General features: G+C 35.8%; 3 protein-coding genes across 5 annotated transcripts; all 3 read left to right on the forward strand.

The window, feature by feature from the left end:
* Positions 1–2,898: 2,898 nt before the first annotated feature.
* On the forward strand, positions 2,899–6,762 carry LOC104786292 (uncharacterized). Of its 2 annotated transcripts, none has more exons than XM_010511654.3 (8): positions 2,899–3,325; positions 3,940–4,434; positions 4,526–4,691; positions 4,777–4,827; positions 4,919–5,101; positions 5,174–5,267; positions 5,347–6,020; positions 6,124–6,762. In XM_010511654.3, the coding sequence occupies exons 2-8, from the start codon at positions 3,968–3,970 to the stop codon at positions 6,508–6,510; spliced, it is 2,022 nt and encodes a 673-aa protein (XP_010509956.2). In that variant the 5' UTR covers positions 2,899–3,325; positions 3,940–3,967; the 3' UTR covers positions 6,511–6,762. The 2 variants fall into 2 exon arrangements, with proteins under 2 accessions (XP_010509956.2, XP_010509957.2); XM_010511655.3 differs by having other exon boundaries at positions 3,059–3,325; positions 3,923–4,434.
* A 354-nt stretch (positions 6,763–7,116) lies between these two features.
* LOC104786291 (uncharacterized) lies at positions 7,117–9,216 on the forward strand. Its single transcript, XM_010511653.2, has 7 exons — positions 7,117–7,821; positions 8,057–8,109; positions 8,210–8,249; positions 8,324–8,401; positions 8,516–8,629; positions 8,722–8,801; positions 8,899–9,216. Exons 1-7 carry the CDS (start codon positions 7,291–7,293, stop codon positions 8,990–8,992), a joined length of 990 nt encoding a protein of 329 aa, XP_010509955.1. The 5' UTR covers positions 7,117–7,290; the 3' UTR covers positions 8,993–9,216.
* Positions 9,217–10,767: 1,551 nt separating this feature from the next.
* On the forward strand, positions 10,768–17,312 carry LOC104786297 (beta-galactosidase 9). 2 transcript variants are annotated; one of them, XM_010511658.3, is made up of 19 exons: positions 10,768–11,190; positions 11,322–11,417; positions 11,523–11,635; positions 11,735–11,801; positions 11,915–12,007; positions 12,244–12,387; positions 12,614–12,702; positions 12,824–12,929; positions 13,266–13,353; positions 13,448–13,569; positions 13,904–14,080; positions 14,488–14,720; positions 14,957–15,072; positions 15,325–15,422; positions 15,503–15,613; positions 15,752–15,862; positions 15,959–16,167; positions 16,242–16,590; positions 16,849–17,312. In XM_010511658.3, the coding sequence occupies exons 1-19, from the start codon at positions 10,984–10,986 to the stop codon at positions 16,987–16,989; spliced, it is 2,670 nt and encodes an 889-aa protein (XP_010509960.1). In that variant the 5' UTR covers positions 10,768–10,983; the 3' UTR covers positions 16,990–17,312. The 2 variants fall into 2 exon arrangements, with proteins under 2 accessions (XP_010509960.1, XP_010509962.1); XM_010511660.2 differs by having other exon boundaries at positions 10,888–11,190; positions 11,882–12,007.
* The last annotated feature ends 1,392 nt before the right edge of the window (positions 17,313–18,704 follow it).

Here is an 18,704-nt window from a genome sequence, read left to right on the forward strand (position 1 = left end):
AATATTTGGGTTCACTCCTAAGATGAACCTTTTTGTTCACTTCTTCTTTTTTAGCCAATCAGAATCTTCTATAAATTATTTCATTTAAAATTTAAATCAAAATTAAATTAAAAAAGTAAAATAAATTAAGAAAACAAATTCTGTATACTTTTAATTAAAGAAAGTTAAATATTAGCTTGGTTTAGATTTTACAATTAGAACGAAATTATGTGTCTGTTTGGGATTACAAATAAGATGCTTATAGTTTATATTTTACAATTAGATTATGACCCGCGGTAAACCGCATGACAAGTTTTTTTCTATTTTTTTATAAATATATTATTTTAATACTGATTTTGCTAATGTAGTCTTTTGTTAATTTTAGAGTATGACTCGCGGTATACCGCACAACAATTTTAGATTATAACTCGATTATGCTCTTTGATATACTGCACAATAATTTTTGTTTAATACAATATTAATTAAATCAGTTTGACTTGATATATTTTATATGGTGTTGTTAAAATAGTAAAATAAGGATAAACCCGTATTGAAATATCATATTAATGATATTTTATTTTTTACTATTATCAATTCAATCATGTAATGTCATTTAACCCGTCATGTAATATAACTCGTTTGTGTTATGTAAAAAATTTAGTATGTTTAAACATTCATAATTTTAAGTTTTTTATCAAGTTTAAATATATCAGTTATAAATTATAATTTCTTAAAATTCTATAATTTATTATATCCGGTAAATTTTTATATATATGTTGAACACACACTTTTTCTATTAATTGAGTAATATATGTTCGTTTTAAAAAATTCATAATCACAATATATGCAGGACAAATACATATTTTTATTAATTTTATGTATTATATGATGATTCACTACATTTAAATTTTAAAATAAAAAAAGATGATAGGAGAATAAATTATTTTAATATGAAATAAATATTCTAAATATCTATATTAATTATAGAATATTATATATATGGATTATATAGATGGATATTTAAAATATTTTAATTCTGTTTGGGTATAAGGGTAGTATAGAAAATTAAGTAAACTTGTTTGGATATAAATATAAGTATTCAATGACATTAAATGCAAAAACTTTCCAAAACAGATTTTTGAGCAAAAATTGCTGCAAAAATAATATAGATTAAAACAAAATTATATGTCGGTTTGGATTTACAAATGAAGTGGTTAGGGTTTAGATTTTATTATTAAAACAAAATTATATATCGGTTTGGGTTTACAAATGAAGTGGTTAAAGTTTAGATTTTACAATTAAAACGAAATTATATGTCAGTTTGGGTTTACAAATGAGATTGTTAGGGTCTGAATTTTACAATTAGAACGGAATTATATGTCGGTTTGAGTTTACAAATGAGATTGTTAGGGTTTAAATTTTATAATTAGAATGAAATTATATACCGGTTTGGGTTTATAAAAAAGCAGTTTGAATTTTTAATTTTATAATAACATATACAGATTTTGTTTCTTTATTTTATAAAAAAGTGAATAAATAAGTTTTTAATTGTATTATGACATGTCACATTTTCATTGGTTTAAATAAAAAAAAAGGAACAAATTGGTTCACTTTAGAGGTGAACCCAAGAATTGTTTTTTTTTCTGGGCCCAAACAAAAAATAAAACATATTTCTTCTACCCTAGAAGAAGAAGAAGAAGAAGACACAAAACAAAGTTAAAAAAGAAGAATAATTTTGGTGTTGCGAAGTCGAAGAGCAGCAATATGATGGATACTGGTTACATCTTAACAATCGTGTTTGTGTTGCTCATCCTCATCGCGGCTCCTGTGTCGTATTTCTATTGCGCCAAACATTGTCACAAGTGTTGTTTCAAATGTTGTCCCGACGACAACGAGTCTAGTAACGCGTGATCAACTATATTATTTTCGTTACAGTATTTTGGTTTTGTTTTTATTTATCTTAATTAGCAGATTGGTAATGCTAATCTGTAATTTTTTTAATCTTTGTTTGGCCTTTTGATAATTAAGTTTTGGTTTGCTTAATGATATTTGTACCTCTATTCTTCACATTTAATTGAACTTTCAATGATTTTTGGTATATCTTGCAATGTTACATGTTACTAATATAACACCGAAACGAAAGCATTACCCAGCAGACTATGCAAATACATAATAGCAATAGCAAAATCAACCCAAAAAACAAAAAAAAACATGTGAGAAGAGCCATGAGCTCATGAATAGAATTAAAAATCACATAACAATGGTTCTATTTGAGCTCAAGAAACTCTTGCTGGTCAGGGATTTCACGGGAAAACGGTGGCTGCAGTTTCGGCTCGAGACTCTCAAAGGTTTGACGCAGTGACAGACTGACAGTTGAAGATGTTTGCGCAGGTGCCATTGAGTCTCTTCCCACTTTGACATCTCCTGTCAAGTCTATCTATTTTCTAGTGATATTAATTAACCTCTTTGACAATGAGCAAGACTTCCTCTAGATGGGTTTTCAGTTTCTTGGACTCAGCCAAACTCAGTCCTTGTAAATCCTTACCAGTCATTCTCCGGGAAATAGATATAAGGGATCAGAACAGTAGTGGATAGAAACACAACAGAACAACAAGTGAATATAAATTAGCTATGTGCCTATGTCTATACCTAAATGGTGGTGAACGTAAGTTCTTCAGACACATGTTATATCTTATGGGTCTCTCACGGATAAGGTCTGACACGATTCCAAATAATGTCTAGTAAAGTTCGATAAACAACATCTATCTATTTTGATGACAACTACATTCTAGAATTAGAACACAACAGAAAGTGTAAATCATCTCTATATTTGCAAACAAAAGTTATCTGAAATTGTATCTCTCTTGTAAGTGTAGATAACATTATAAAGTACAAACTAATATAGGTGATGATCATGATAAATAATACATGTACATTGAACATATATGAATCAAAACAAATGTATGAAATAATCAAAAATTAAAAAAAATAGGTATGGAGGAGGAGTGTCACGTCCACGTTCAGGTTCACGTCTTTTATTTGGTTGGGGTTATATTATACAAAAACCAAAACCAAAACCAAAACCAAAATGTTCTTATCTCACTTTCCTTTCTATTCCCGGATTTGCCGCTTTCTTCTTCTTCTTCTTCTTCTTCTTCTTCTTCTTCTTCTTCTTCGTCATCATCACATCTCTCTCTCTCTCTCCCTCTCTTAAAGTTGTCTCCTTTCAACGCCAAAAGCGAACGCAGATCTTAATGCAGCTACTCTGATTTCGATTTTTAGGCTTTTTTTTTGGCGATTGGATTTGCTCTATTTGGTTTGATCAGCATCTGGGTTTTTGCAAAAGGTACTATTTTTTACACACTCTCTCTCTCTCTCTCTCTCTCTCTTGTGATTGGGTTTGATTGATCTGCTGATTCTATGTTTTAGAGGGTGAGATCTCGATTGTCCCGGAGTCTTTCAGATTTTTGTATTCATCCTAGTGGTTAATCGTTGGTTAGATGTTCTTCTCTTGTTAAAATTTTGTGGAGAATCTGATTTAGAGATATAGTGTGAAAGTGGGTTTGAGCTGGATTGTTCTGTATGATGATGATAAAGTCTTGTACTTGATACCATATCTGACCATAAGTCGCCAGATTCTTTTTAGGATCTATCTAGTACGATTTGAGATTAGATATGCTTGCTTCCCAATAGTCTCTCCTTTGTTTTTACGTTTTTATTGTCTATTGATCTGGTTTCTCTGATCAGTGATTCAGCTTTTAGCTCAGCTCTGTGAGTACTTTATCTGATTGGGTCATAAAAGACGAGATCTTGTTGTTTGATTTCTTAATTGTTTAGCAGATCATTATCTTTGTATATCTCATTAGGATAAATTTGATTTGCGGCATCTCCTATCGATCCTGATAGCTTGTTTTATCCCAAGTTTTTTTTTGGAATGTAACAGATTTTATCCTTATGCAGCATTCTTATTACTTCCACTGATTCAAACATGTGGAAGTTTAAACCGTTTGCTCAGAAAGAACCTGCGGGTCTCGAAGGTCGATATCTAGAAATAGGAAGTCTTAAAGTTCAGGTTAGAAACGTCATTGCGGAAGGAGGTTTCTCCAGCGTTTACTTAGCTCAAGATGCTAATCACGCGTCAAAGCAATATGCTTTGAAGCACATCATATGTAATGATGAGGAGTCGCTTGAACTTGTAATGAAAGAGATCTCGGTTCTGAAATCTCTCAAGGGACATCCTAATGTCGTCACACTCTATGCACATGGTATCTTGGATGTGGGGAGGAACAAAAAAGAAGCTCTTTTGGCTATGGAACTTTGTGGTAAATCTCTTGTGGATGTGCTTGAGAATAGAGGAGCTGGTTACTTTGAAGAGAAACAAGCTCTTACGATTTTCAGAGATGTGTGTAATGCTGTCTTTGCAATGCATTGTCAGTCCCCACGCGTTGCTCACAGGTATACATGTTGTATCAATAGATTTCTTTCGTTTTCACATTAGTAAGCGATATACAAATTGATGTTATATTGTTGTCGTTAATGATGACAGAGACTTGAAGGCTGAGAATCTTCTATTGAACTCAGATGGACAGTGGAAATTATGCGATTTTGGAAGTGTTTCGACAAATCACAAGATTTTCGAAAGAGCAGAAGAGATGGGCATTGAAGAAGATAATATTAGAAAATACACAACACCAACATATAGAGCTCCTGAGGTTTGACTGGTGCTCCTATGCAGATTATAAGAGTTTCAGTAGTGATAAAAAAATGATGATTGATTCATGTCTTTATTGGCAATAGATGTGGGATCTCTTCCGAAGGGAGATGATAAGCGAGAAGGTCGATATATGGGTATGTCATGTGAAACACTTTTTTCACTTTCTGTCCAGATTGTTAATCAGTGAGGTCAATACTGAAGTTGTTATTTTCTCTAAAATGTTAGGCTCTTGGATGTCTCCTGTTTCGGATTTGCTATTTTAAAAATGCATTTGATGGAGAATCAAAGCTGCAGATTTTAAACGGGAATTATCGTATTCCAGAATCGCCTAAATACAGTGTATTTGTTACGGATCTCATCAAAGATATGCTTCAAGCTTCACCTGATGAACGACCAGATATTACACAGGTTTTTTTGTTCTCTTTGCTCCTTCTCAGTTGATGAAACTTGCAATGTCTCTAACAACATGTCCATCTACAGATTTGGTTTCGTGTCAACGAGCAGCTTCCTGCTAATTCACAGAAGTCATTACCTGATCGACCACCTGAAATGCAATCTACTGGAGTCCATGATGGTATAGTGTAGAAAACCAAGTTTTGGATAGCTTCTCAAAGAAAGATGTGATTTCTCTTGATCCTTGTGAATTTTGACAGGTGTATCAAAATCAGCAAATAAATCATCTTCAGGACCTCGCCGAAGTCCGCCACCACCACCACCATCTTCTGGAGAGTCAGATAGTGGAGGATCGCTTGGTGCCTTTTGGGCGACTCAGCACGCTAAAGCCTCTGTTGTATCAGAAGACAACAAAAGCATGCCTAAATTTGATGAACCAAACAGCCACAACAGTAACCCATCTAAATCTGAAAGAGTTCGTGGGGATAGTCATCATCCCAAAAAGCCTAGTCCTATGAGAGGTGAGGCTCGTGGTACGCAAAGAAATAAATATCTTGAAACTACGGTTTCTCAGAAAGATACAAGTCCTGCTACAACCAATAATAGGACAAGAGTGTCCAAGGATGACGCCTTTAACTCGTTTGTTGCTGACTTTGATACCACGAAGCTAGACAGCGGCAATAAACCTGGAAAAGAAGAGGCGTTGGTAGCTGAGATAGAGAGGTTAAAAGATGAGCTGAAGCAAACAAATGCAGAGAAGGCTGAAATAACGGCTAAGTTTGATAAGCTTTCTGCTATCTGCAGATCGCAGAGGCAAGAGTTGCAGGATCTCAAACAAACACTTGCCTCCAAAAGCGCCTCACCATCACCAAGCAGAGACTCTTCACAAAATCAACCCTCTCCAGGGATGCATTCCGTTTCATCAACTCCTTCGGTATTGTTATCATCTTGGTTCTTGTTCATCTAAAAGCTTAGACACCCATAGACGAGTTTGCATCAATGTATATCTTATGAGTCTTATGTTTTTGATGAAACAGAGAGAAAAGATGGAAGGAAATATGTGGGAACTACAGAAGGACAGATCTGATTGGTCAACTGGAAGCTCGGATCCAAATTCATGGCAACCTTTTAGTGATGATGCGAAACCCGTGTTGGAGTCTGCATCGAAGGGTAACAGTAATACGAGTAATCAGTCTGTGAGAACAAAAAGTAAACCGGCTTCTGCCGCAGGTACTCAAGGTTTTGAGGCATGGGGGTTCGAGACAGAATCCTTCAGAGCTGCTACACCATCTTCAGTAGCTACTTCTACTTCTGCAACACAAAGATCCATGGGTTCTGGAAACACTTCACAGAGATACGGGAGCACAAAGGCGATGAGAGAAAACCAGAAAACAGCTCAACCTGCTGGATGGGCTGGCTTCTAAAAACTCACTCTGATGCGCATTGCGATTTATTCCTCTTGCAAAAACAGAATCTTGAATCTTTTTTTGTAGATGATGATCAACCCCTGTTTTGTGCTGCTAAATATACCCACTCTGCCACACATATCTAGTATTTTTATGTAGATTCTGAAACTTACTACACATCTGGTTTTTGGGGTTTATGTATATCGTATTCCTTGGCTGTGGTATTTAAATCGTGGAATGAATGAATGAATACTGCTTCTTCTTCTTTTATTTGCGATTTATATTGGGTTAGAGACTTGTAACTTGTTAGAAGTTAACTCACTCACACACAGTACACAGTAATTGACAATTAGAAAGAAATCTACACATTCTCAAACTTCTTATAAACTTCTTATAACCGCCTATTCAATTCTTTGTAATTCAAAATCTTTGATTAGTTGTAAGTTAAAATCTTTATTGGTGAAAAAGCTCATAAATCAAAATCTTAATTCCCTCTAAGTTTCTTGAATTTTTTTTAATTTATTAACTTACATTTATTGTATGGTGTACGTTGTAGATTATCAACATTATTCCAAATTTTCCAATTTCAAATTTTATTAAAGTCACATTGAACCGGACCCGAATAGACAAAAAACCGAACCAAAACTTCATGTACCGATCACCCTAGTTAGAACTTGAAGCTCTCTCGTGTTGTGTCCTAGAAAAAAAAAACAAAAGTTAAAGCTACCAAATTTGAATCTTTCCCTTTTAATTCGTTTTCCCCAAATTTCTCCGATATCAAAATCCATCCGCCGGAGAATGTCCACTCCCAATCCCAATCCCTCTCCCTCCGTCTCAGTACCAGTACCGCGTCCTATCGTCACCGCATCCGAATCTCCGGTGACACAAACCAACGCAGTCAGAACGCCGTCGTCTCAACCTCAACCTCAACCACCAGCTCCGTCGTCGTACAGAGCAATAGCTCCGGTTCATCGTTATCCTCATCCTCATCAAAATCACTACACTCATCCTTTACCGATCAGGCGTTCGAATCCCGTTGCTGGCTCTCCTCATCAACCTCACCCAGACCCGTCTAGTCTTATCTACCCGTTTGGTTCTTCGGGTGGAGGGTTTCCTACCCGACCCGTTAGACCTGCCGCTAATCCTGTGGGTAGTCCAGGTGGGTATCGTCCTCGGTCTGTTTATGCATACCACCAAGGCCAATTTGGTTCGAATTTAGATCCTATGGTTCAGCAGTACATGAGAGCTCCGCATCCTCAGACTCAACAGCAATCTCCTCAACCTGGGTCGGGTCATATGAAGGGTGTTCCTCATTTTTTGCAACCTCGGGTTAGTAATCGTTTCCTATACTGTAAAAGTTCGATTCTTTGTGTTAAATTCCATAGTTGTGCAATAGATTGCTTTGTATGTATGTTTCATATGTTACAGCTTAGTGATTGTAGTTAATGGACCTGAGTCTCTAATGAACTTGAAAAGGTTGTAACTTCTGTTAAGATCTCAGCAAGTGTTTGCATTGTTTATGTTCTTTATGTGAGGTTACATTTTGTGAATTTTTGATTGTTAGGCTACTCCTTCTCCAACTTCAATACTAGACAATATTGGGCATAAAAAGGCCAGGTATGTACTATCTTCTTTTCCAATATGCATAGTTGAATTAGTAGAGTCTACAATTGAAGAAACTAAATGATGATTTCTGTTTCTTTTGTATGGTGTTTAGAAGCCGGGATGATGCTCTGGTCCTTGTTAGAAAAAGAAAGGTGAAGCTTGTTCCTTATCTTTTATGGTTTTGTATTATCGTTCAAAACTGCTTACTTTTAAAATGTGTTTTCAGGTTAGAATATCAGAGGGAGCTTCATTATATTCACTGTGTAGATCTTGGTTGAGAAATGGTGCTCATGAGGGAATTCAGGTTCGCATCAATTACTACTTTTGCTCTGTAGCATGATGTAGCATTCATAATTGTATATATCTGTTCATGACATAATTGACTGTACCTTTGGAAGATTAATGACTTTGTTTACAGCCGCAGCGGAGTGATACAGTGATATGTTTGCCAAAGCCTTTGCCTGCGGATACGATGGAGACAAGTTTGCTAAAAGATTCAGTTGAAGAACCTAATCACGAAGAAGACAAAGAGGTTTCGTGTCTCTCTGATTACTTTCTCAAATACTAATGGTGAGGGTAATTGCTAAGTTTGACTATTTACTTCAACTTTTTGATGAACTTCAGGACGAGGAAGCTGTGAAACATTTGTCAGAATCTGATCTTTTGAAAAGACATGTAGACCGAGCTAAGAAGGTCCGCGCTCGGTGAGTCCCAACAACATATCATCGAAACAAAGTGGTTTTCTCAGTGACTGAAGATTGAACTTTATGAGCAAAATTGCGGGTTTGTTTTGTTTTTCAGATTGAGGGAAGAACGGTCAAAGAGAATCGCAAGGTACAAGGCAAGGCTGGCTCTTCTTCTGCCACCATTTGGAGAGCAATGCAGGAACGAGTAAGGATATAAAGTTAGGGACTTCTGTGTGAATATTCTTGCAGTTGGTTTAGGAATGACATAAGGTTACCTTAGAGCCAGAGGTTTGTTGTGTGTGTAATGTAAGAAAGATTATCTCTGGATGAGATTCTCTTCCACACTAGTAGATGATTCTAAACTGTGATCAACACTCTCATAATTTTCTCAGATTGTTATAACTTATTATAGCGCTATCATATGTTATTCTTAGCTTCGTGTTCTTTCTTTACTTTTAAAATTTTAATCATGCATTACATAGATTGTTTTCCCCCCTTTATTCGTAGTTTTTATTTTTATGTATATGCATGTTGTTATCTAATATTCGAAACAATCTATACAGTAAATAGTTATGATTTTTATTTAGTCTTTTACATATACAGTCTCTTCAAATATCATTCGAGTAAACCCGTGAGGTTATAAGTTCTTTTCTCGCTTTAGTTTTGGCCCTGGATCGATCGCCATGTGCGTGCCTATGTGGTCGGTCGATCATAATTGTAGATTATAAAGTTTTTTTTTCCTTATATGTAGGACTTAATATGAATGGATTGTTGATCAGTTTAGAAAGAGGCAAAGAGGAGATGATCAATAGTAGCTACATTTTGTTAAAATAGATTACTCTTTGCCTCATGATCAAACACATATTCTGCTCTTGTAAAAATCTCACCAAATGATCTTTCACACCTGATTTGAGTTTGGCTTCAGAAAGTTAAAAAACCATTTTCGTCAATAAATGGTGAGTAGTGTCTTCAACATTTTAAATGATGATTCTTCTATGTTCTGATAACAATGAAAACTTTACTATTGTCTCTCAACTACAACTGAAAACAAATGTACACATCAAACTGCAAAATTCAATGTTATATATAAACAGAAGAAAAACACACTCCAGTTGAAAACTCGAGGCTTGTGCTTAATCTTTCCCGTTTCATGAGCCTTGGTGGATCTAGGGTTTTCAGAAAGTTTCATCGGTAGAGACCTTGCTGCAACAGACTTGGAATTTTCTTCAGGCTTGTGCTTAATCATTCCCGTTTCATGAGCCTTGGATCTAGATGGAGCTTTGTTGCAAGTAGAAGAGTTGTGTCCGCTTGAGTAAAAAAGACTCTTCATCCATGAGTTGAAGAGGAGATTAGCTTCAATTCTCAACTTTGGATTTTGATGATCTCTGAGACTCGCCAACGGAGGGATCGCATTGGAATCACAAAGATCTTTGACAGACGGACTCAAACTCTGCTTCATGAGTCGTAGAATATCAAAACAGCGATCATCCTCATGGGAATTCGCAGCTTTAATTGCAGAATATGCCAAACGGTGAAGATCAGATGATCTCTCTTCCATTGCAATCGCAATCTTCATCATCATCTTCTTCAAAATTCAAGTGTTTCCTCTGTTGAACGCTCCAAAACGTTGTAAGCTAGCTAGGGTTAAAAAAACACACACACAAGTTTGGATATCGGATTGAGGAAAGATAGAGAGAGAGAGGCTGGCTTTAAGCGTGTATCTGATTGATACCCTATTTATATAGACTGTAAGAGAAGAAGAGACTTCAGAAAAGGAAATTAAAGGAAGTAGCTTCCTTTGATCCCAAGGAATTCACGGATGAAACAAAGTCTCAGGTAGAGCTAAACCGACATCGTGTTGAGACAATATTTCCTTTCCTTCTTCCTGAGGGTAAATTCGTCAGAACAAGTATTTTAACGTTAACAAGATCTTAATCAGATTAGGAGTACATACACAAAGATCTTCCTTGTTGCTTCATTAATTGCGTTTGTTACGTTGCCAGTTGTCAAGTTAATTTCCAATTTTTAAAAATTGGGTTACATTGTATTTTTATAAAACTTTGGGGAGATTTTAGAATTTAGTAGAAACACATGGGTATCATCTGAAAAATGATGAAGCTTGCTTCTTCGTTGCGTTGTCTTCGTTGTTGTTGTTGGAGAGAGAGAGAGATACACTGAAAAAATCTGTGGACTTTGATCAATGGGCGAGTCAATTCGATTTTTCTCAATTCAATGGCGGATACTGCCACCGATCATCATCGCTTTACTTTTATATATTCCGATTATTGTCTCGGGAAGTTTCTTTAAACCGTTCAACGTCAGTTACGACCACCGGGCTCTAATCATCGCTGGCAAGAGGCGTATGCTCGTCTCCGCTGGAATTCACTACCCTCGAGCCACTCCTGAAGTAACTAATCTCTTTCACGGAACTTTCTAATTTCAGTAGCTCGACAATTTCTGATTTTTGTTCCTTTTTTTAATGCTTTGCTATTTGATATTGGTTGGATTGTTAAATGATCTTGAAATTGGGTTTTTCAGATGTGGTCTGATCTCATTGAAAAGAGTAAAGAAGGTGGAGCTGATGTGATTCAAACTTATGTGTTTTGGAACGGGCATGAGCCTGTCAAGGGTCAGGTTAGCTTAATTTTTTTTTTATTACTCTTTGTGTATGGTGTCTTGATTTTTTTTGGTAGCTCTCAGTGTTTTGATGATTTAATTTTCTATGGCTTGTTGTTTCAGTATAACTTTGAAGGAAGATATGACCTTGTCAAATTTGTGAAGCTTATTGGATCAAGTGGTCTTTATCTCCATCTACGCATAGGTCCTTATGTTTGTGCTGAGTGCAACTTTGGGTAATTTCTTCTTCTTCTTCTCTACCATTGGTGTCTCTCTTAGTTTTCTTTGTTATTCAGCTTTCTCTTTATTCCTTTTTTGCTTCAATTCTTCGTTAGGGGGTTCCCAGTGTGGCTGCGTGATGTTCCTGGCATAGAGTTTCGAACAGATAATGAACCTTTTAAGGTACACTTTTTACCTGGAATGCTCATTTCACTGTTTCTTTGTTATTGTAAATGTTTTAACTTTTTTTTAGCTTTGTTTAGACAATCATAGGTTTTCTGGTTGTTATTTTCTAGAAAGAGATGCAGAAGTTTGTAACGAAGATTGTGGATTTGATGAGAGAAGCAAAGCTGTTTTGTTGGCAAGGCGGTCCTATAATCATGCTGCAGGTCATATGAGAATTTTGTATTTTCTCAACTTTATTTCTAAGTAGTGAGTGGGCTTTCTTTCTTTTTTTAGTCTTGCTATAAAGGATATGATTTTGTTGATGTTGGTGACAGTCTCTTGCATTCTTTGTTTGCCAACATAACTTGCCTCGGATTAGTAGCCCTCTTAATGGAATGATGTAAAAGTAAAGCAGCTTGTTGAATGAGAATGCCATAGACTGAGATATTTTCTTATACAGATTGAGAATGAATACGGCGATGTTGAAAAATCATACGGGCAGAAGGGAAAAGATTACGTCAAATGGGCAGCTAGCATGGCTCTAGGGCTTGGTGCTGGAGTTCCGTGGGTTATGTGCAAGCAAACGGACGCTCCAGAGAATATTGTAATGTTGCTAACTTGATTTTTGTGCATTACCATGTCTCTGCATTACAAAAAGAGATGTCTCCAGGAATATTGTAATGTAGTTGATCCTGTTCACCTGGCTGATGGTTTTCATAGAGATTTTCTTTGAGTTCCTAAAATAAGGGTTTATCTTTCATAACATAATGAAATGATTACTTGTCTTGAAAACCATCCTTTTGATTTCTGTTGATCTCTTTTTGTCTCAGATTGATGCATGCAACGGATATTACTGTGATGGTTTTAAACCAAATTCGCAGACGAAGCCAGTACTTTGGACAGAGGATTGGGATGGATGGTATGTTTTTTTGTCATGCAGTCTTCTGACAAAGCTTGACGTTTTTGTTTCAAGGCTAGTGTACCAGTTGGCCTTAATTTTTATTTGGATTAAATGAGTATGTTAGGTTGACTTTTTGAAGGTACACGAAGTGGGGTGGAAGTTTGCCTCACCGACCTGCTGAAGATCTTGCATTTGCAGTTGCAAGATTTTATCAGCGCGGAGGAAGCTTTCAAAATTATTACATGGTACAATAATTACACACTAGATTCTATTATTTCTCTTTGCAGCATCATTTTGCTGTTTCGTATTTCTTTGGAGCTGATTTTCAAAAGATATTCAGAAACAACAATGAATAGTTCCATAGGTTTTGTCCTTGGGGTTGAGAAACTAGGTTTTAGTAAGCCATAATGTTTACTTTGCATCCTCCCGTAGAACCCTTAAAGTCGATGATATAGGAGATAATTTATGCAACTTGGGGAAATTGTTTTTGGTCAACTTGATTATAGAATGCTTATGGTAAGCATTCAATGCTTTCAATCTGTTTGTGCTGCATATGTTGATGAGTCTGTTTATGTTTGCAGTATTTTGGTGGAACAAACTTTGGTCGAACTTCTGGTGGTCCTTTCTACATTACGAGCTATGATTATGATGCTCCTCTTGATGAATATGGTGGGTGAAAGCTAAAGCTAGCAGGAAAACAGATTGCTAAGAAAAATAGAGTTACTTATTTTTCTAATGAAAATTATGTTTTCATATACTAAAGGTCTGAGGAGCGAGCCAAAATGGGGGCATCTAAAGGATCTTCATGCTGCCATAAAACTTTGTGAACCTGCCCTTGTTGCGGCAGATGCACCTCAATATAGAAAACTGGGATCAAAGCAGGAGGTATTATTCTACTCTCTAATGCTTGTTGCATATAGTGACATTAGTAGAGTTCACTCTTCTTATCTAGTTAATAGTGCTGTTAGATAGATTTCCTGCCGGTTTTATTATTACTCTACTTTACCTGTCAATGTTTTCACTTAGTGCTGATATAAGGTCATTGCCATTTATTGGGAGTTTCAGAAGGTATTTCTAGTTTGAATTTACGTATTAATATGATTTATCTACTGAACAAAATACTGGGTTGTTATTTGATTACCTTTCACAACGAGTATGCGGTTTAATATTATATATGCTGAAGATTCTGGATTCTTACTTGTAAATGACGCAAGTCCAGGCACACATTTATCATGGACATGGTGAGACTGGAGGAAAGGTGTGCGCTGCATTTCTCGCAAACATTGATGAGCATAAATCCGCACATGTGAAATTTAATGGCCAGTCATATACTTTAGCACCTTGGTCAGTGAGTATATTGCCAGACTGTAGACATGTGGCCTTCAACACTGCCAAGGTTTGATTTCCATTTCTACGGTATTCTTAATTCTTGACTGGTAATTTGCTTGGGCAATTCCGTAGAGGTTTTTGTTGGCAGTTTGTCTAGTCCAGGGGTCTGACAATTCCTTTACCACATTCAGCGATATGCTTCTTTATGACTGACTTCTTAAAAACCTGTCACTGTGATTTGACTAGTTCTGTTTCTATTATTTCATATTTGAAACTGCCCCAGCCTTTTTTTCCAACATGGTAATAATAATAATAATGAAAGGATGGTGACACCACTCAATTTTCTTCTGCTATGAACTTGACATTTTTGTCCTAATCAGGCAATTGGCTTTTTATTTGCTTCAGATAGTAGTTGCCATCCAAGATGATTCTTGAGATTATCGGTTTTTTTTTTTTTTTTTTGTTCTTGGGCAGGTAGGAGCACAAACTTCTGTTAAAACGGTTGAATCTGCAAGGCCTCGTGTAGGTAGTATGTCTATACTGCAAGAAGTCGTGAGGCAAGATAATGTTTCTTATATCTCAAAATCATGGATGGCTCTGAAAGAACCTATTGGCATATGGGGTGAAAACAATTTCACTTTCCAAGGATTATTGGAGCATTTGAATGTTACAAAAGACCGGTCTGATTACCTGTGGCATAAGACAAGGTATTTATGCTGATTTTTTCTATTTCATGTCTAACATTCAAGGGAAGAATTCTTAGAAGATAGTTATTCAAGATGCGTTTTACATCAAAATTTGACTGAATTATTGGAAACCGTTTGTTGTATGTATACTTTACCAGTTCAATATTTTAGAGAAATGCAGTACTGTGAAATCTTTGATATTTACTAGTTCTTTGTCTTTTATGGAATGGCTTTCCTTCTTTCTCAACCAATTGTAGAATAAACGTAACTGAAGATGATATCTCGTTCTGGAAGAAAAATGGAGCTAACCCAACAGTGTCAATTGATAGCATGAGGGATGTGTTGCGTGTGTTTGTTAACAAACAACTCTCAGGTACTTTACAACATTTTTTCCTGCTTTTAATGCAAGTCTGTAACTGTACAAATTTACAAATGCACTGGTCATGTATTGCGTCAGTACATGGTTGTATATGCTGTCTCTTGTGGTTCGTTATGTATATCCACACAATAGGGTCACATTGCTTTCATGAAGTGTAAAGTCTTGGAAATTGCCTTCATAAGTGCAGTCTTAGAAACTTTCTCTCATTTTTCGCTAACTTTGTCCTCCTACTAAATGGAAGTAAAGGTAGTGTTGTTGGTCACTGGGTGAAGGCAGTGCAGCCTGTAAGTTTTGTGCAGGGAAACAATGATTTACTTCTGTTGACTCAAACAGTTGGTTTGCAGGTAAAGATATACTACAGTACTACCTATTTTCTCATTTTCTCTTACAGCTAATTGTGATCATTTTCGACGTCATGGCACAGAATTATGGTGCTTTCTTGGAGATGGATGGAGCCGGTTTTAGAGGCAAAGCGAAGCTTACTGGATTCAAGAATGGAGATATGGACCTGTCAAAATCGTCATGGACCTATCAGGTGTAGTAAAGGGTGTATATGGTTTTCATAAGAGCCGTAAAAAAGCTTAACTTTGTGGATTCGTTTTTCTTTTTCTCGCTTTGTCTGAAATCTGAAGATCATTTTGGAAGCGTTTGAATGTTTGGGGTTTGTTTGTAGGTGGGATTGAAGGGCGAGGCTGAGAAAATATATACTGTTGAACACAACGAGAAAGCTGAGTGGAGTACTTTGGAGACCGACGTTTCATCTTCGATCTTTATGTGGTACAAGGTAAATCTGTGAAACATGTTGTGCGTTTTGTTTTTTCATTTCTTGAAAATAAGATTTATTATTTATCATTGTTCCTTTTTCTTTCTTGTGAATTAGACATACTTCGACACCCCTGACGGAACGGATCCTGTTGTTCTTGATCTGGAAAGTATGGGAAAGGGACAAGCTTGGGTCAATGGACACCATATTGGAAGGTATTGGAATATCATTTCCCAAAAGGATGGATGTGAAAAAGCTTGTGATTATCGGGGAGCCTACAATTCAGATAAGTGCACAACAAATTGTGGACAGCCTACACAAACCAGGTAACGTGCATGCAATAACTCTGTAATGACTATTAAATCCCATGGTACTGACCAAACATCATTGTATCATACAGGTACTATGTACCACGTTCGTGGTTAAAGCCGTCAAGTAATCTACTCGTTCTCTTTGAAGAAACTGGGGGAAACCCATTTAAGATATTGGTTAAGACAGTAACTGCTGGGATTCTGTGCGGTCAAGTCTCGGAATCGCATTATCCACCTTTGCGGAAATGGTCCACACCAGATTACATAAATGGAACGTTGTCGATAGACAGTGTGGCACCAGAAGTACATCTCCATTGTGAAGATGGGCATGTAATATCCTCCATAGAATTTGCTAGCTATGGGACTCCAAGGGGCAGCTGCCACAGGTTTTCTATCGGGAAATGTCATGCATCCAACTCGATATCAATTGTCTCCGAGGTAACTTATGTTATTTAAAAGTAGATTTTAAGCTTACTTCTGCCTGCAACATTGACAACCGATTCAAACATACGAAGGAATCTAAAATCCGGTGACAGGAAACCTAACCTCATTTGATAATCCAAAGTAGAACTTATGAAGATCCTAATATGATAAGCAAGCTAGTAAAAAGATTGTGGTTACAAATTGTTGACATAGAGCTTGAAAATTGGTTCATAGCAATTGCTTATCTGAAAAAGTCATTTTTCTCTTCTGCAGGCTTGTAAAGGACGCAATAGCTGCTTCATTGAAGTGTCAAACACTGCTTTTCGCAGTGACCCATGTAGCGGAATTTTGAAGACATTAGCGGTTATGGCACGATGTTCCTCGACTCAAAACACGAGTGACCTTGGATTTTAGATACCGGGAAATCGGCTCAGAACGAAGAACAGCTATTTATCGAAGAAACAAGAGACCACAGTTGACTAAGTAGTAAGAAGAACATGTCCCTTCACAAGCTTTCTTTGATCTTCTACCCTTTTAGAGTCTGAACAATTGTGTTAGCTCTTGTTTGTCGTTGTATCCAGTCTCTACTTGGAACCAATAAACTCGAAACCATCTCAAAGGTTTCTGCTTGTATAGTTTGTTGTCTGAGAATGTACGAAAACAGTCGAAGTTGATGTAATGATTTGGATCTCTGTCTTTGGGTTACATAGAAATATAGTATAGACGTTATATATAAACAGAAGATTTACACGAATCATCAATTTGGCACCTTAAGAGAGTAATAATGGTTCCTCTCCATTAGTTTCCTCAACAGTCCTATCTGAGCTTGATTGGACTACATCACAGATCGGATGCTCACTTATAGCGTGAGTTGAAATGGTCAAATTTAACATAAAAACAATATCATGTTAAAAAAACATTCAAAAATATTATTTCACTATTTAAATAAATTAACATAATAAACTGTAAATATAAAAAAATAAATAGAAGCAGAGAAATTTGCTATCTTGTTCAAAAACCTTAACTAAGTCAAATATTACAGATAATAAAATAAACTGCAAACCACAAATGAGATGGTAAATAATAAGCAAAACCCTATTAAAATACATTATGATCTGGCTTTATGTTTCAACATATCTTTATTTAGCAGCACTTCTCTCACTATAAATTTCAAAACATCACAATTTATAATCTTCGTAGCAAAATAAAACTCATAAAATAGTATAGAGAAGAAAAGAAAACAATGGCTTCATACAAGAGCCTTGCTATTTTTTCATTTGCTACACTGATGATTATATTATTAATGTTTTGTGGAATCGGAGAAACCATGCGTGTAGAAGGGTCACATGATATCAAAGACGGTTCTAAAATGGTATACTTTATGACTTTGGGCGGAAAGAGCGGGTCAAGTGGTGCGTATAAAGCGAGCCATGCAGATTAAGTGGATTATAGTGGATCAAGCGTATCAAGTTGGAACGGTGCTGGCTAAAAACCGATTAAACGGTTTAATGTATGTTTCAGTTAAAAAACGGTTTTGAATAGTAAATTTATTTTTTGGAGGAAACTTTAAATTTCTTTCCTAAATAATGTATACAAATTTTTTTTTTATATTATGAAGTTTAAAAATAAATAAAAAGTATGTAATTTGTAGTTATAATTATGCTTATTGCAAAAACTAATGGATCATGCATTTTTATTCATCTGTAAATCCATATAGAGTGTTTGTGTAATAAATGCACCTACTACAATCACTATCCGAAATTTTACAAATTCTGAGCTTTATATAATTTGGTTAGTTTTCTGAAAATTTTCAGATGTAATCTCACTATTTAAGTTAACTCATGCAAATTTGAAACAAATACACTAAAACATAAAATAATAATATACAAGGAAAATATATGATCCGCACTTTGGCAACTGCTGTTTAAGGGTAATTGAACGTTGCACATGGGTTCTTGTGTTTCATGACCAAAAAAAAAATCTGCAGTTCTATAATTCCATACATGTGAATGGAGAATATTAAGTGGGTAATCCTCTCCATTCATGCACTACGTCTACGTGTGAAACTAACTATATGAAATGGTTAGGGCATCTCTAACCCATTTTTTCATTTTTTACTCTATTTTGGA

Source organism: Camelina sativa, chromosome 5, assembly GCF_030686135.1.
Source record: "Camelina sativa cultivar CO46 ecotype springtype chromosome 5, ASM3068613v1".
NCBI lineage: Eukaryota > Viridiplantae > Streptophyta > Magnoliopsida > Brassicales > Brassicaceae > Camelina > Camelina sativa.

What these genes read in the sequence shown, in the direction of transcription:
- LOC104786291 (XM_010511653.2), top strand. Translation starts at nt 7,291, where the DNA reads ATGTCCACTCCCAATCCCAATCCCTCTCCCTCCGTCTCAGTACCAGTA. An exon ending in ATTGGGCATAAAAAGGCCAG is followed by an intron (nt 8,110 to 8,209) that starts GTATGTACTATC and finishes TATGGTGTTTAG; the next exon opens with AAGCCGGGATGATGCTCTGG. An exon ending in ATCACGAAGAAGACAAAGAG is followed by an intron (nt 8,630 to 8,721) that starts GTTTCGTGTCTC and finishes GATGAACTTCAG; the next exon opens with GACGAGGAAGCTGTGAAACA.
- LOC104786292 (XM_010511654.3), top strand. Translation starts at nt 3,968, where the DNA reads ATGTGGAAGTTTAAACCGTTTGCTCAGAAAGAACCTGCGGGTCTCGAA. An exon ending in CAACATATAGAGCTCCTGAG is followed by an intron (nt 4,692 to 4,776) that starts GTTTGACTGGTG and finishes TATTGGCAATAG; the next exon opens with ATGTGGGATCTCTTCCGAAG. An exon ending in CCGTTTCATCAACTCCTTCG is followed by an intron (nt 6,021 to 6,123) that starts GTATTGTTATCA and finishes TTGATGAAACAG; the next exon opens with AGAGAAAAGATGGAAGGAAA.
- LOC104786297 (XM_010511658.3), top strand. Translation starts at nt 10,984, where the DNA reads ATGGGCGAGTCAATTCGATTTTTCTCAATTCAATGGCGGATACTGCCA. An exon ending in ACCCTCGAGCCACTCCTGAA is followed by an intron (nt 11,191 to 11,321) that starts GTAACTAATCTC and finishes TGGGTTTTTCAG; the next exon opens with ATGTGGTCTGATCTCATTGA. An exon ending in ATGAGCCTGTCAAGGGTCAG is followed by an intron (nt 11,418 to 11,522) that starts GTTAGCTTAATT and finishes TTGTTGTTTCAG; the next exon opens with TATAACTTTGAAGGAAGATA.